Source organism: Amblyomma mixtum, chromosome 3 (genome assembly GCF_055824585.1).
Source record: "Amblyomma mixtum isolate Tamu chromosome 3, ASM5582458v1, whole genome shotgun sequence".
NCBI lineage: Eukaryota > Metazoa > Arthropoda > Arachnida > Ixodida > Ixodidae > Amblyomma > Amblyomma mixtum.
This window is the reverse complement of record NC_143014.1, coordinates 108,191,570-108,204,155: the sequence shown is the minus strand read 5'-3', so window position 1 is coordinate 108,204,155 and position 12,586 is coordinate 108,191,570. Positions and strand designations below refer to the sequence as shown.

The window sequence follows — 12,586 nt, the reverse complement described above, 5'->3', positions numbered from 1 at the left end:
TTTCTCAAAAATTCGTCACAAAAAGAAGATAATGCACGATTAATTTCGTCGTAATTTCCTCGGCTGTAATTCCTAACAATCTTCATTTTTTTTCCTGCTCGGGGGGCAGGGAATCCGAGCGTAAATTCAAGGAGTGAGTGGTCGCTAAGTCCTGGAAGAATGCTGAGGTTTGAAATTGATTCAGGGCATGTAGTTAAGATAAGGTCAAGAGTGTTTTCAGAATGACTAGTGCATCTTGTAGGCAGTGTGACGATTTGAGAAAAATGGAACGTTGAGCACAAGTTAATAAAAGATTTAGATTCTGAATCAGTAGGAAGACTACTGGGGCCATCCACGCCCCAGGAGATATTAGGGTAATTAAAATCACCCAAAAGAAAAATAGGAGAACCAGGATACCGAACACAGATTAGATTAATGACATCGTGTAGGTTGTTAATGAATTCGAGGTCTCTGGGTGGTGGACGATAACATACACCGACTGTGATCTTCCTGCCTTTTATGTTTAATAAAACCCACGTTATTTCTAGATTGCTTGTCACATGTATTGCGCATGAGGATATGTTATGGTCTACGGCAATTAGTACTCCGCCACCTGGCCTGCAATTTCTATCATTACGGTAAAAGTTGTAGCGTTTGTTACATTCTAAAATTTCATGGTCGCGTATTTTGCTTGAGAGCCATGTTTCTGTTAGTACTACTACGTGGGCTGCACAAGAATCAATAAATGAACTTAACTGTTCACGGTTTTTCAGGACACTTCGAATATTAGTATACACAACAGAAAGCTCATTAAAAGGTCCACGACCCCTCTGTGACCGCTAAGGTGATAAACTAGAAGGTTGGATGACGCCACTGGGAGAAGGGCTAGAGGATAGCGCAAGCTCAGCGACAGGTTTCTGGGTGGTCACAGCCTTGTTTAGTTGAGATTCAATGACGGTTTTCGTGGTAGGGTTGTAGGTGTAGCACTTCCCGTTCATGTGGAGCCTTTTATACTTCAACTGGTATGACGTGCTGCGAGTCTTGGCAAATTGTAAAAGCGTTTTTCTAGCTAGCCTAGTTGAGGGACAGAAGTCTTCGCCGACAGAAACCTTGTTCTTTTTTATCGTGTCTCGATTGGACAGAATTTGATCCTTAGTCTTGGAATGAACAAACTTGGCGATAATGGGCCTGCAAGAATTCTCTCCGGCACGTCCGAGCCGATGTGCACGCTCAATGTCATCGGAGCTTAAAGAGGAAAAGGCTGGTAATTCGGAGAGTACTGAAATTAACTTTTGTTCAGCGTCCGATGGGCTTTCTTGGGGCACTTCAGGTATGTTATAAAAGATTAGATTATTGCGCCTGGATCTATCTTCGGCGTCATCTAGGCGTGCGTGTAAGTTAGCACATTCCTGCTGGAGGGTTTCAATATTTTCTTGTGTCGCCAGCATATCAGTTTGCAGAGTGTCGATAACAGACACCTTTTCTTCCAGGCATGTTAGCCGGTCGACAACTTCTGTCAGTTTTTGACCTAAGCTATCTTGCTTATTGCTAATTTCAGTAACTGAAGCTTGAAGTAGCTCTTGGCTGTTTTGCACCGCGACAGTTCTTGAGTGTACGTCGCGAAGCAGCTTTGATATTTCTTCTAGATCCATGCTTTGTGTATTAGCCCTCGTACCAGGGCCAGGGCCAGGATTTAGTTCAACATCACCAGCAATTAGTAATAACACTTTCACGACATCAGCACACTCAGATATCACAGAAATAAGCACTTCTGGGCTCGGAAACAGCAAAAGGCAACGATCTCCGGTTTTCTTGCTATAGAGAGACGGATAGCAACTGACCTGCACAATGAAGAAACGGTTGGCATAAGTAGTCCGCATCGCCGTGCTGTCTCCGAGCCCACTGAAGGGTCCCTGTGGCGACGCTTGGTTTATATCGTCGGGCAGGGATGACGTCACTGTAGTCGATGATGTGAAGGTAGTTGGCGGGATCTTTAAAGCCGCAGCGCTGTAGATTAGACTGTCTTCCTCTGTGCTGTGGCACGTTTCCACTGGAATCCAAGGCTCGTGATAAGGCGCGAACAGGACGGTGCTTTTGTTGAAGGCGGCGTATCCAGAAGATGCCAGGAATGCGAAAATCTGCACAATGAAGAAACGGTTGGCATAAGTAGTCCGCATCGCCGTGCTGTCTCCGAGCCCACTGAAGGGTCCCTGTGGCGACGCTTGGTTTATATCGTCGGGCAGGGATGACGTCACTGTAGTCGATGATGTGAAGGTAGTTGGCGGGATCTTTAAAGCCGCAGCGCTGTAGATTAGACTGTCTTCCTCTGTGCTGTGGCACGTTTCCACTGGAATCCAAGGCTCGTGATAAGGCGCGAACAGGACGGTGCTTTTGTTGAAGGCGGCGTATCCAGAAGATGCCAGGAATGCGAAAATCTGCACAATGAAGAAACGGTTGGCATAAGTAGTCCGCATCGCCGTGCTGTCTCCGAGCCCACATGTTCATTTGTGCGTTTGCTAGTTCCTCCGATGACACTGCCACGGCCAATTTGTCATCCTCCCGGTGCGACCTGCCGAATGCAGCAGATGACGATGTTGGTGGTTCTCTACGCCGTGCTCTGGGGAATTAGTCATCGGTACTGAAAGGCAACTAAGAGAAAGCCGTTCGTGATCTTACACGCTAAGTAGGCTTTTCGCGAATCGTCGTCCTCCAAATGCAAGTCATGCCTGTTTGGCTGCGAGCGCGCGGGATCCAGAAGTTTCGGCAGCAGATGAATGCATGTTGTTTCTTTGTTGGACTGTAGGCCCTGATAACCATTCGTGCAAATGGACTATATATTAATACGAGTGCTCGAAGTGCTCAATTTGTTTTAATGGCATATAACGGTTTAATTTTTTTTTTTCGCGCGGTGAATGTTCAGGCAAGGTGCACTTGAGCAATAAAACACTCTGAAAAAAGATCGCGCGAGATAACATTTATGGGCTGAGCGCTGATACATGGGCTAAAATCAATGACTGGGTAGGCTGAAATCAAGAGTCGGGTGGAAACCCGTGTGGCCAGCAAGATTTATGGTAAAAAAGGAAGAAGAGGACGGAAACCACTGAACTTGATATACTTAACTGTCAATGTATACTACCATTTCGACTTCCCGCGCAAGAACCGTATTAACGACATTGAAAAACGACAGTGAAAATCTGAAAGACCGTCTTGAGCAGTAAATGAAATTGATATCAGAGTCCAAGCAAGTGTCCAGCTGCCAGCAAGTTTCCAGCGGTTTTTCTTGGAACGAGATTTTTAGAACGAATCCAAGCTTGATGTTTAAAACAGTGATTCTACTGTGCTGCTCTTCCAGAATACCAAGATTATTCGATCAGCTGTCGCCTGATCGTGCTGGTAACCTGTCTACTGCTGAATTTTTTGTCACGCGCGTGAAGCCTAAACGTCTCTTATACTCACTGTGCTACCGCTCCTAACTGTCCATCTTCTAGAGTTCCAGCTCGGAAAGTCTAGTGCTCACGACCTGCAGCGCGATTACATGCATCAGCCGAACCGAGCTCCAATAAAGCCAACATTCTTACTTGAGCTCGAGATACTGACGTATTGGGTGCGCTTTGGTGTCTCCACATTGTCTCAAGGCATTGTTACTCGCTCTTCGCACGTCGTTTCGCTCCTACACTCTAAGAAAAAAAGGTGTGATCTTAGTCTTTTTGGGGGGTAAAACACTTGTCGCTGAGCTGACACCTTTTTGGGGGTAAGGTTACGCTGTTTCTTGGAGACTAAGTATTTATGCTCTCGAACATAGAGTAATGTTACGCTCTAATAGCCTAAACTTGCACTGACATAAGAAGAGTAACTTTAAACCAGTTAGGTATAACATTACGCCTTTCTAAAAGGGGTAAATGTTAGCCTGAGGAAAGCATAAACATATCCTAGCATACAAGGTGCAAGTTTGCACCTTTAGCAGGTAAATTTATGCTATGTATAGAAGTGCGAAGTTACTTTGTCAAAGACTAAACTTATACCGTCATAAACAGAGCAAAGTTTGCACCCCTGTGGTGCATGCTTATACCCTTACATGATGGATAAAGTTACCCTTCTAGTGGTACAAAGTAATGCCCTACTGCAAAGGGTATCTATGCACTACTCGGTGGTGTATTTATACTGTCCACACGAGAGCATTATTACCCTTCTGTAGCGTAAACCTGCCCATTGAATGCATCTTGAGGAAAAACACAGCGCACTCTTAAGACACGGACAAAGAAAGGCAAGACGATACAGCGCTGACTTCAACTGCCTTTCTTTGTCCGTGTCTTAAGAGTGCGCTGTGTTTTTCCTCAAGATGAACTACCAACTAGCCCGCTCTTCCACCCTTCCATTGAATGCAGAACTAAAGTTGACCAATATGGTAGAAGCCCGAGTCTTTCTGGAAGTGCAGGCAGTGTCAAAATGTTGCGACGAATCTTTCATGTGAGATGGTCTGTGTCATTGTGTGTTCAGGTGCAGGTACTACTGCAGAATGTACACAAAGAATTCATAAACGAATCGGAGAAAGAAACATACCGTCATATTTATTTTGTCACATGCTACACCATATTACAGCAATGACCCTGGCAGTCTTCTTCATACAGGTGCAGGCAGTATGTACCATGTATTTGACCTGCACAGAGAAGAAAACATATAATGAATTTTGCGACCACAAAGCTCAGACGACGTGACCATGGGCTTAGTTAATTCAGGTCTAAAAGTGTAAACCTGTCGTGTCCGGTCGCTGTGTTGAATGCAGCGAAAGACGCACACGGTACTTTTAGACTTCGTTTATTTAAAGCTGAAGAGGGTGCGACCAGCGTCGACCGAGGCAGCAGCCGAACTGGCCGCCCGAAGAAAGGAGGGAGCTGAGAAGCGTCCACGGGAGGGAGTGGCTTCCCAGAACAGGAGGAGGGTGCGGGGGCGCACCGTGGGGGGGCATCTGGTGACAGCGTGCGACGAGGGGCAAGTGTCGTTAGGAGGAGGATTGAGTGGTCGTTAGGAGGAGGATGCGAACTGTCGTTAGGAGGGGAATGCGAGTGGTCGTTAGGAGGGGGCGCACACACACAAAAGCAATATGGGGACACAACACTTCCTTCCCCCTTAGAAAGTTGCCTGGTATCGTGCAGGGGGTCGGCGCTCACGCGTGGAGGCGCGCTGGCTTTGTGCGCTCGGGGGAGAAACACTTGTAGGCTGGCTGTTGTTCGCTGTGTCTCCTAGGTCTGTCCTGGGCGAAGTCTCTTCTTCCGGGAAGGGGTGCCAGGCTATGTGGGAAGATGGTGCACGTGCTCTCTTCGCTGGCGGACAGCTCTCAGACGGCGTCGTAAATCTACGCAGCTGGTTGAGATGTCGGCGTGCTACTGTGCCATGTATGTTGACGAGCCAAGAGCGCAGGCCTATGCGTCTGACAATTGTAGCTTCCTCCCAGCGTGGCTTTTTCAGAAACTGTCGGGCGAGGACGCGCTGCCCCTCATTAAGCGTGCCGCAGCGCGGAATTGCTTTTTCTTCCCGGAACGTCTCTGGCTTTGGCTCGGGGAGGATGGCTGTGAGCTGGGTTCGCATTTCACGCTCGAACATCATTTTCGAGGGGGTCTCGCCTGTTGTGCTCTGAACCGTCGTGTGCTGCTTGAAGAGAAAGCGCGCAAGGCGGCGCTGCAGCGAGCCTGTCTGATCTCTTTCAAGGGCGCGTTTTAGCTCGGCTACGTAGCGCTCGGCTTGTCCGTTTGTCGCTGGGTGGTAGGGAGCCGATGTAACTGATGAGATCCCGTTGTCGCGATAAAACTTGAGGATCTCCGCAGACACAAACGGTGTTCCGTTGTCCGACACTACCTTGCGCGGCAGGCCGAACGTTGCAAATAGTGATCGGAGGTTGTCAATGACTGCTGCCGAAGTCGTCTGTCTCATTTGCCTTATCTCAAGCCACTTTGTGTAGGCATCTACGACCACAAGGAAAGTGCAGCCCTCAATTGGTCCTGCAAAATCAATGTGCAGTGTGTGCCATGGTGTGTCTGGCTTTTCCCATTCTGGGACAGGAGCTTTCGGCGGGGCGCTCCGGCTGCTCTGGCAAGGCTTGCATTCTCGCACCACTGTTTCGATGTCGTTGTCAATGCCAGGCCACCACATGTAGCTTCTGGCACACTTTTTCATTGCAACGATGCCCCGATGTCCGGCGTGGATGAGAGACATAGCTTGTGCGCGTAGTTCTCTCGGCATCACAACTCGGGACCCAAATATGATGCAGCCGCGATGGGTGCTCAACTCTGTAGCTCGCCTGCGGTAAGCGTCGAAGTTGTCCCCTTTGAGTTTATGCACGTTGCCTTGTTGAACAGCTGTGTAAACTAGCCGGAGAGCTGCGCACTTCTGCGTAGATGCTGCAACTGTGCCTGCTGTAAGCGGAGGTTCTGGCAGTGCTTCGAACATCAGAACGTCTCCTGGTGGAAATGGTTCGTCAACAGTTGCGTCTAGTGGCAGACGGCTTAGCGCATCGGCGTTTTGGTGTTTACTCCCATTGCGGTAGACCAGAGCGTAGTCGTACGCTGAGAGTTTGATGGAATGCTGCGTCGGCTCGATGACACCTTGCTGCTCCAGTTTGTCCAACTCTTTTTCAACTGAATCTCGGAGAGCAAACGGCACCGGCCTGGCCTTCAGAAATTTGGGTTGCGCGTTGTCCAACAACTCCAGTGTGACCGGGGGCCCTTCGTTTCCTGGAATCTCTTCCGAGAATACTCTTTCGTATTTCTCTTGCAGTTGCTCAACCATGTTCTGGCTCGGCGTCTGGTGTATGCCGCATATCATCACGCCTAGTGGAGAAAACCAGTTTCTCCCTAGAAGGCTTGATCCTGTGCCCTTCACAACAAGCAGAGGTAGCGTATGGGTCTGGCCGTTGTAGTTAACCTGCACGTTGGCAGAGCCCAATAGTGGCAGATTCTGTCCTGACCACGTTCGCAGGTGCGTGTCGTCTTGTTGCAGGGCGGGTGCGTCAGATGGCCATGAAGTTCGGAACGTGTCCTCACTGATCAGAGTACAGGCTGCGCCGGAGTCCACCTCGAACTTAATCAGCTGGTGATGTACGCTTACTTCTGTAAAAATCTTCGGTCGCGTGCCGAGATTCATGGTGTTCAGGTCGTACAACACAGATGGTGTTGCTGATGTTGTTCCATGGAGATCAGATAGCGGCGTATTCTCTGAGGCGTTGACGCTGTGATTAGGCTGGGAAGGTGACTTTATCTTGGCAAGTCTCCGTTTCGTAATGCATGCTCTTTCGATATGCCCTCGCTTGTGGCAAAAATTACACGTGGCTGACTGGAATCGACATCCCTGGGGGTTGTGTTGGTCGTCACACCGCCAGCAGCGTTGTGCCTTTTTGACCGATTTTACAACAACAGAAGGCTTGCGCACCTGGTTGCTTGTCTGGTGTACCGGCTCGGTGTTCCGGCGAATCCCTCTCTGCTGGTGACCGGCGCTCTCCGCTCGAACGGCGATGTCGTAAGCTTTGCTGAATGTGAGGTCCTTCTCAGCGAACAGGCGCTGCTGCAGTGACTCGTCACTCAGTCCGCACACAAATCTGTCGCGTAACATCACGTCCAAGGGAAGCATGGTGGTGTTAGCAGAAGAAGCTGCGTCTCCCTCCTGCCCGGTAGCTGTTGTCGACAGCGTTCCAAAATTGCAGTCGGCAGCGAGCTTCTTGAGCGCGGCTACGTAGGCGCTCACAGTTTCTCCTCCCAGTTGATCTCGTCGTTGGAAGCGAGCCCAGCTGTAGACCTCGGATGGCCTTGGGTCGTAGTGCTTTTGCAGCGCTTTTACGATGTCGTCGTAAGACACTGCCGCTGGTGTGCTTGGCTGAATAAGGGCGCAGACAGTATCGTAGGTCTGCTCCCCGCACAGCGTCAGCAGGTTGGCCCTCTTCAAGGCTGGGTCTGTGATGTTGTTAGCTTCAAAGTAGAACTGAAGGCGTCCAACCCACGATGACCACGATGAGCCGTTGAACTCTGGTATCTGATTGGGAAACCCTCGCGTAGCCATGGCTTGTCAATAGCGTTGCGTAGCGCGGGTCGAATCCACTTTCTCGTCGCCACTGTCGTGTCCGGTCGCTGTGTTGAATGCAGCGAAAGACGCACACGGTACTTTTAGACTTCGTTTATTTAAAGCTGAAGAGGGTGCGACCAGCGTCGACCGAGGCAGCAGCCGAACTGGCCGCCCGAAGAAAGGAGGGAGCTGAGAAGCGTCCACGGGAGGGAGTGGCTTCCCAGAACAGGAGGAGGGTGCGGGGGCGCACCGTGGGGGGGCATCTGGTGACAGCGTGCGACGAGGGGCAAGTGTCGTTAGGAGGAGGATTGAGTGGTCGTTAGGAGGAGGATTGAGTGGTCGTTAGGAGGAGGATGCGAACTGTCGTTAGGAGGGGAATGCGAGTGGTCGTTAGGAGGGGGCGCACACACACAAAAGCAATATGGGGACACAACAAAACCACATAAAAGGCAGGGATAAAGGGCGATGCATGAAAACAATGCCACAAGTGCAGGCTTCTGTTTATTAATGAGAACCAAAATCAGAAAAGATATGCAGGAAAAACAAAACATGTCCTAAATGGCAGCTACTTAATCACTCACATATGCTGACATTATCACAAGCACACTGGCTTCTCAGGAAAAATCCAGAATATTGTGCCCAGCTGCACGGTTAGGCTGTAGGCATCCCGGATGCCAGACTAAGAAGAGGGTCATATCAAGAAACAGAAAAACATGTGCATGAAATGGAAGCTACTAAAAGGTGATAAAATGAAATGCCGTTTAACAAACCCTTCCCTCCATTCTCGTGTTTTTATTTCTCTGTATCTAGAGTGGTTAAGGTTTCATGCAGCCCTTGCTAACAATATGTCTCTGGTCTCTGATGCCATTATATGTTTTGTTTCCCATACAGTGAATTTTCTCCCTAAAAGGGAAGTGTAGGTGATTATCTGAGCATCAATGAGTGATACTTCCAACTGTAATTTTCCCTGCATATATTACCTGTGAATTCATTTCTGATTAGCAAACAGCAGGAAGCTTGTGCCTGTGATGGCATTTCTGGGTGCATTCCATTGTCACAGCCTTTCGATACAGTTTAAATACCTGGTGAAAGGCTTATGCACAAAGGCTATGCACTATAAATCTTAGTCTACCACTCCTGGAAAACAAGGAAAAGCTTTCGGCTAAACATGAAATAATAGCAAGGGCAACTTACACATCTAAAGAGTTGTCTCCATGCATGAGGTAACGTCATACCAAAAAAATTATTTGGACCACATTATAATAAAGATACTTGTTATTCACATTCATAGCCTGTTTCATACTACACCTCTACATTATGCCTGTGCAAAAAGCTTTGGTTATGGACTGGCCTTCACTGACAGACTACATTAACTACACAAGCAGCATAGAACAGTCTCCTTCTAAAGCACTATTTTTTCTTGAGGAAATTACAAATCTCGTCTTTTTATTTAGGCAGTGCTGCTTCATCCAATGCTTGCAGCATATGCAGCAGCAGTAATTCTCATGAATTACATTTTGCTGGCACAACAGAATGTTGTGTTACCTTTACACATCTTTTCAGATGCTTAGCATAATGAAATTGTAAACACTGACTGACAGCATGCAAGAATGGCTATCAAACCAGTTGCCTTCCATATCTGCTGTCACATGCAGGGCACGTGAGCTTAGTTAAATTTTAAGTTCACTCCAATGTGAAATAGAACAAATATGGGTTCACGTGGGTTATTAGAAATTATTCACATCAGTGAATAGCACCTTCCTACTCAAAAAGAAAGTGTGAACAGTGCAAAGAAGATGAACAGCCTCACATAGCTTCATATCACATACATGCATAAACGATGCTAGTCATATTAGCTTGGTAGCATGCCACCCTGCCAAGCATTACCATAACTCTGCATAATTTTTTTCTGACTTCTCCAGCAACATGAATTGTAGGCAGCGCCTCTCAAACTAATTCAATATGAAATCTTTGCTGAAGTCCAGCCTACTTTTGCAGAAAAAAAACTGCATTTATACTTCATGCCATAAAAAGTGGTCACAATTATTCAAACCATTATTCAGAAATTCTTTCAGAACTAAGTCCTCGAAAACATTCAAAAGCTCTAAAATCTCTGTAATAGAATGGCTGCAGCTGCGCAACATAGCATACTATGTTCACGGATGGACATCAAGTGATGATGAACTTGCAACAATGTCCCAATTACATAAAAACATACATACCACACACATCTAGTCCCGGCCACTCGTACGGTTTTGAAGAATCCAGGCTGAACTTCGGTGCTAGGAGTGACAATGGTTGTGCACTTTTGCATCCCTCCTTCTCCCAGGTGCACTGCAATAGAGGTGTCATTTATAGCGTTAGTGTAATGGTTAGTGATAACTTATATGTTCATTAAACCACGTAATGGCAGCACACATGCTCAAAAAACGACACGAATAGTTTGAAAACGAGAAAAAACTTTTTATTCCATATTTTATCCATTACAGCACTTGCCACATATTTATAACAGGCATAATTGACGCAGTGCACTGGCATAATAAGCCTAGACAAACTTCTACAGCACAATGGCCTATTACCAGTGAATTGTCACTAAGTGCCTAACATAATTAACATATCTTCTAACAGCCACTGCAGAAAAAAGAAAGAACTATACTGTTACTGCTTGCGAGATTGACAGCATTCATTACAGAATTTTTTTCTCGTTGACAGATTACCGCAGTGCAACCAAAATCCTTATTGTTCTAAACAGAAAAGCTTAGATACTAGCGTATATTTCTATTCAACCTCTTAGAGCGACATCAAACCTAAAGTCTCACTCTTTCACAAGAGAATACAAGAGCACAAAAAGAGGTGACATAGACTGTACGCTTTTGTGAGCTAATGTTTGGCCACCAACTAGCCCCGACCTTTTCACTAGTAAAAAGAACTAAACAAGTTCACTTTTCTCTATTAGTTCTCGGCCTGAGTGAAGAGCCAGTTACATATCAACTTAACACCATTAGCAAGCGCATATTGCCATTCGAATGCAGTAAAACTGCTGGCATGATAAGTCACATTCTGGGTTAGCAAAAATATTGCAAGGTGTAAGCGAAAACGGCCGCATGCCTGGAAGCGCAGAGCACAAATGAGCTGCTAATTTCTTGCCTATGAATAAATAAATTTCACGTTTACTGATTTATCGTTTGCTTGCTACTCCGTGGTAAAAAAAAAAAATTGACGCCGTCCATTCGCAAAAAAAAAAAAAAAGCGGCCTGGCAGAAGAGTTGCCTTGCAGCGCCAAAAATTATAAAGGGATTATTGTCCAATAGGAATCACATACAGTGCTGCAGTAGATGTGAGCACTGCGCGCAGTACGTGCCACAGAAGCGCGCACACTAATTTACTCGTCCATTTCTGAACGGAGACTGCGGTTTGGACTTACCTTACTGAATGGTCGTGAGCAGGGACAAATACTTGGCGTTGAAGAGACGACCGGCAATGTTCTTTCGCACGGCAGACGAAGGATCAGAGCCTGCAGCGAAAGAAAGCATGAGAAAGACGCCTGCAGATTGCGCCGCTGCGATCGTGTGTTGTACACGATAGGCTCCCTCCGGCCGGACGCGACCGGCTCAAAACAAGAAATAGCTACAAGCAGCGGCTCGCGCACACAATCCATAATAAAAAATTTGTATTGAACACACCATAACTTGATGGCAGGAAACAACCAGTATGACCAAACGAAAATGTCACTTACTTGTGCGGTTGAAATTGGGCGCAAAGAATCCGTACGATGAGGGCGCCGCGACGATCTGGCGTGCGCTGTTTCTTTCAGACGTTGACTCTTTCGCGAAGATGTCGCCCACTGCAGCATCACACATCGATGAAGCTTGCACGATGTAGTAATCGCTGAACAGAACCTAGACGCACCCAGGCCCGTACTACAAGATGAAAAGAGGAATGCGCGTCGCGACTTGCACGCACGGCACCCAGGCGCGGTAAACAGCGGCTTCGTCTTCGACTCTACGCGAGCGGCCAATCCAAATAGACAGGCACGCAGACTGAAAGAATGTCTGCGTTCCCAGTAGTGTCCCAAGGTCAAGCCGCCCGCGTGCGGGGCGACAACCTTTGGTCCTTGCAATGTGCTGGTAGCTTATTAGTTTTGCATGCGCCTCTCTGCCCTTGTGCACGTATTTTTCCGCGCTTTCGGCGTGCGCACAACTCTTCGTTTATCGGAGACAACGAGCGCGGCGAGACTCGTCTTGTCAGTGCTTGCAGTCTCCCTTTGAAGCTTTTAATGCAGCCAGCTATTACGCAGTATGAATTACGCAGATGCTGCCGTAAATGTTTGGCGTATGCAACATAATAGTTTTCAGAGCAGCTGCAGCTTAAAGTTAGGAGCATCATTCGGAAGTTCTCGTACTACCGCGTACAGGAGGCACTGCGAAATATATATCAATAAACTGCCCTTTCTGTACTTCTAAATCATTCACAGAACCGGCTAAAAAAGCGATGTAAATGCTGCAGCATTATTGATTCAATGTCAGGTACAGTAACAGTTTTAAATACTGATATTGCC

General features: G+C 47.3%; 1 protein-coding gene across 2 annotated transcripts; it reads right to left on the bottom strand.

Annotated features, from left to right (window-relative positions):
- Window positions 1-4,392: 4,392 nt before the first annotated feature.
- Window positions 4,393-12,015, bottom strand: LOC149351306 (uncharacterized). Of its 2 annotated transcripts, XM_089577008.1 has the most exons (4): window positions 11,765-12,015; window positions 11,453-11,542; window positions 10,251-10,362; window positions 4,393-4,636 (listed from the first exon to the last, which is right to left on the bottom strand). In XM_089577008.1, the coding sequence occupies exons 1-4, from the start codon at window positions 11,879-11,881 to the stop codon at window positions 4,563-4,565; spliced, it is 393 nt and encodes a 130-aa protein (XP_089433134.1). In that variant the 5' UTR covers window positions 11,882-12,015; the 3' UTR covers window positions 4,393-4,562. The 2 variants fall into 2 exon arrangements, with proteins under 2 accessions (XP_089433134.1, XP_089433135.1); XM_089577009.1 differs by lacking the exon at window positions 4,393-4,636 and having other exon boundaries at window positions 10,083-10,362.
- Window positions 12,016-12,586: the final 571 nt, after the last annotated feature.

Excerpts from the sequence above, each read along its gene's own strand:
- LOC149351306 (XM_089577008.1), bottom strand. The coding sequence starts at position 11,881 with ATGCTGCAGTGGGCGACATCTTCGCGAAAGAGTCAACGTCTGAAAGAA. Across the intron at positions 10,363-11,452 it reads GCTCACGACCATTCAGTAAG|TGCACCTGGGAGAAGGAGGG; the intron begins GTAAGTCCAAAC and ends CCTCTATTGCAG. Across the intron at positions 4,637-10,250 it reads GCCGGGACTAGATGTGTGTG|GTCAAATACATGGTACATAC; the intron begins GTATGTATGTTT and ends TTCTCTGTGCAG.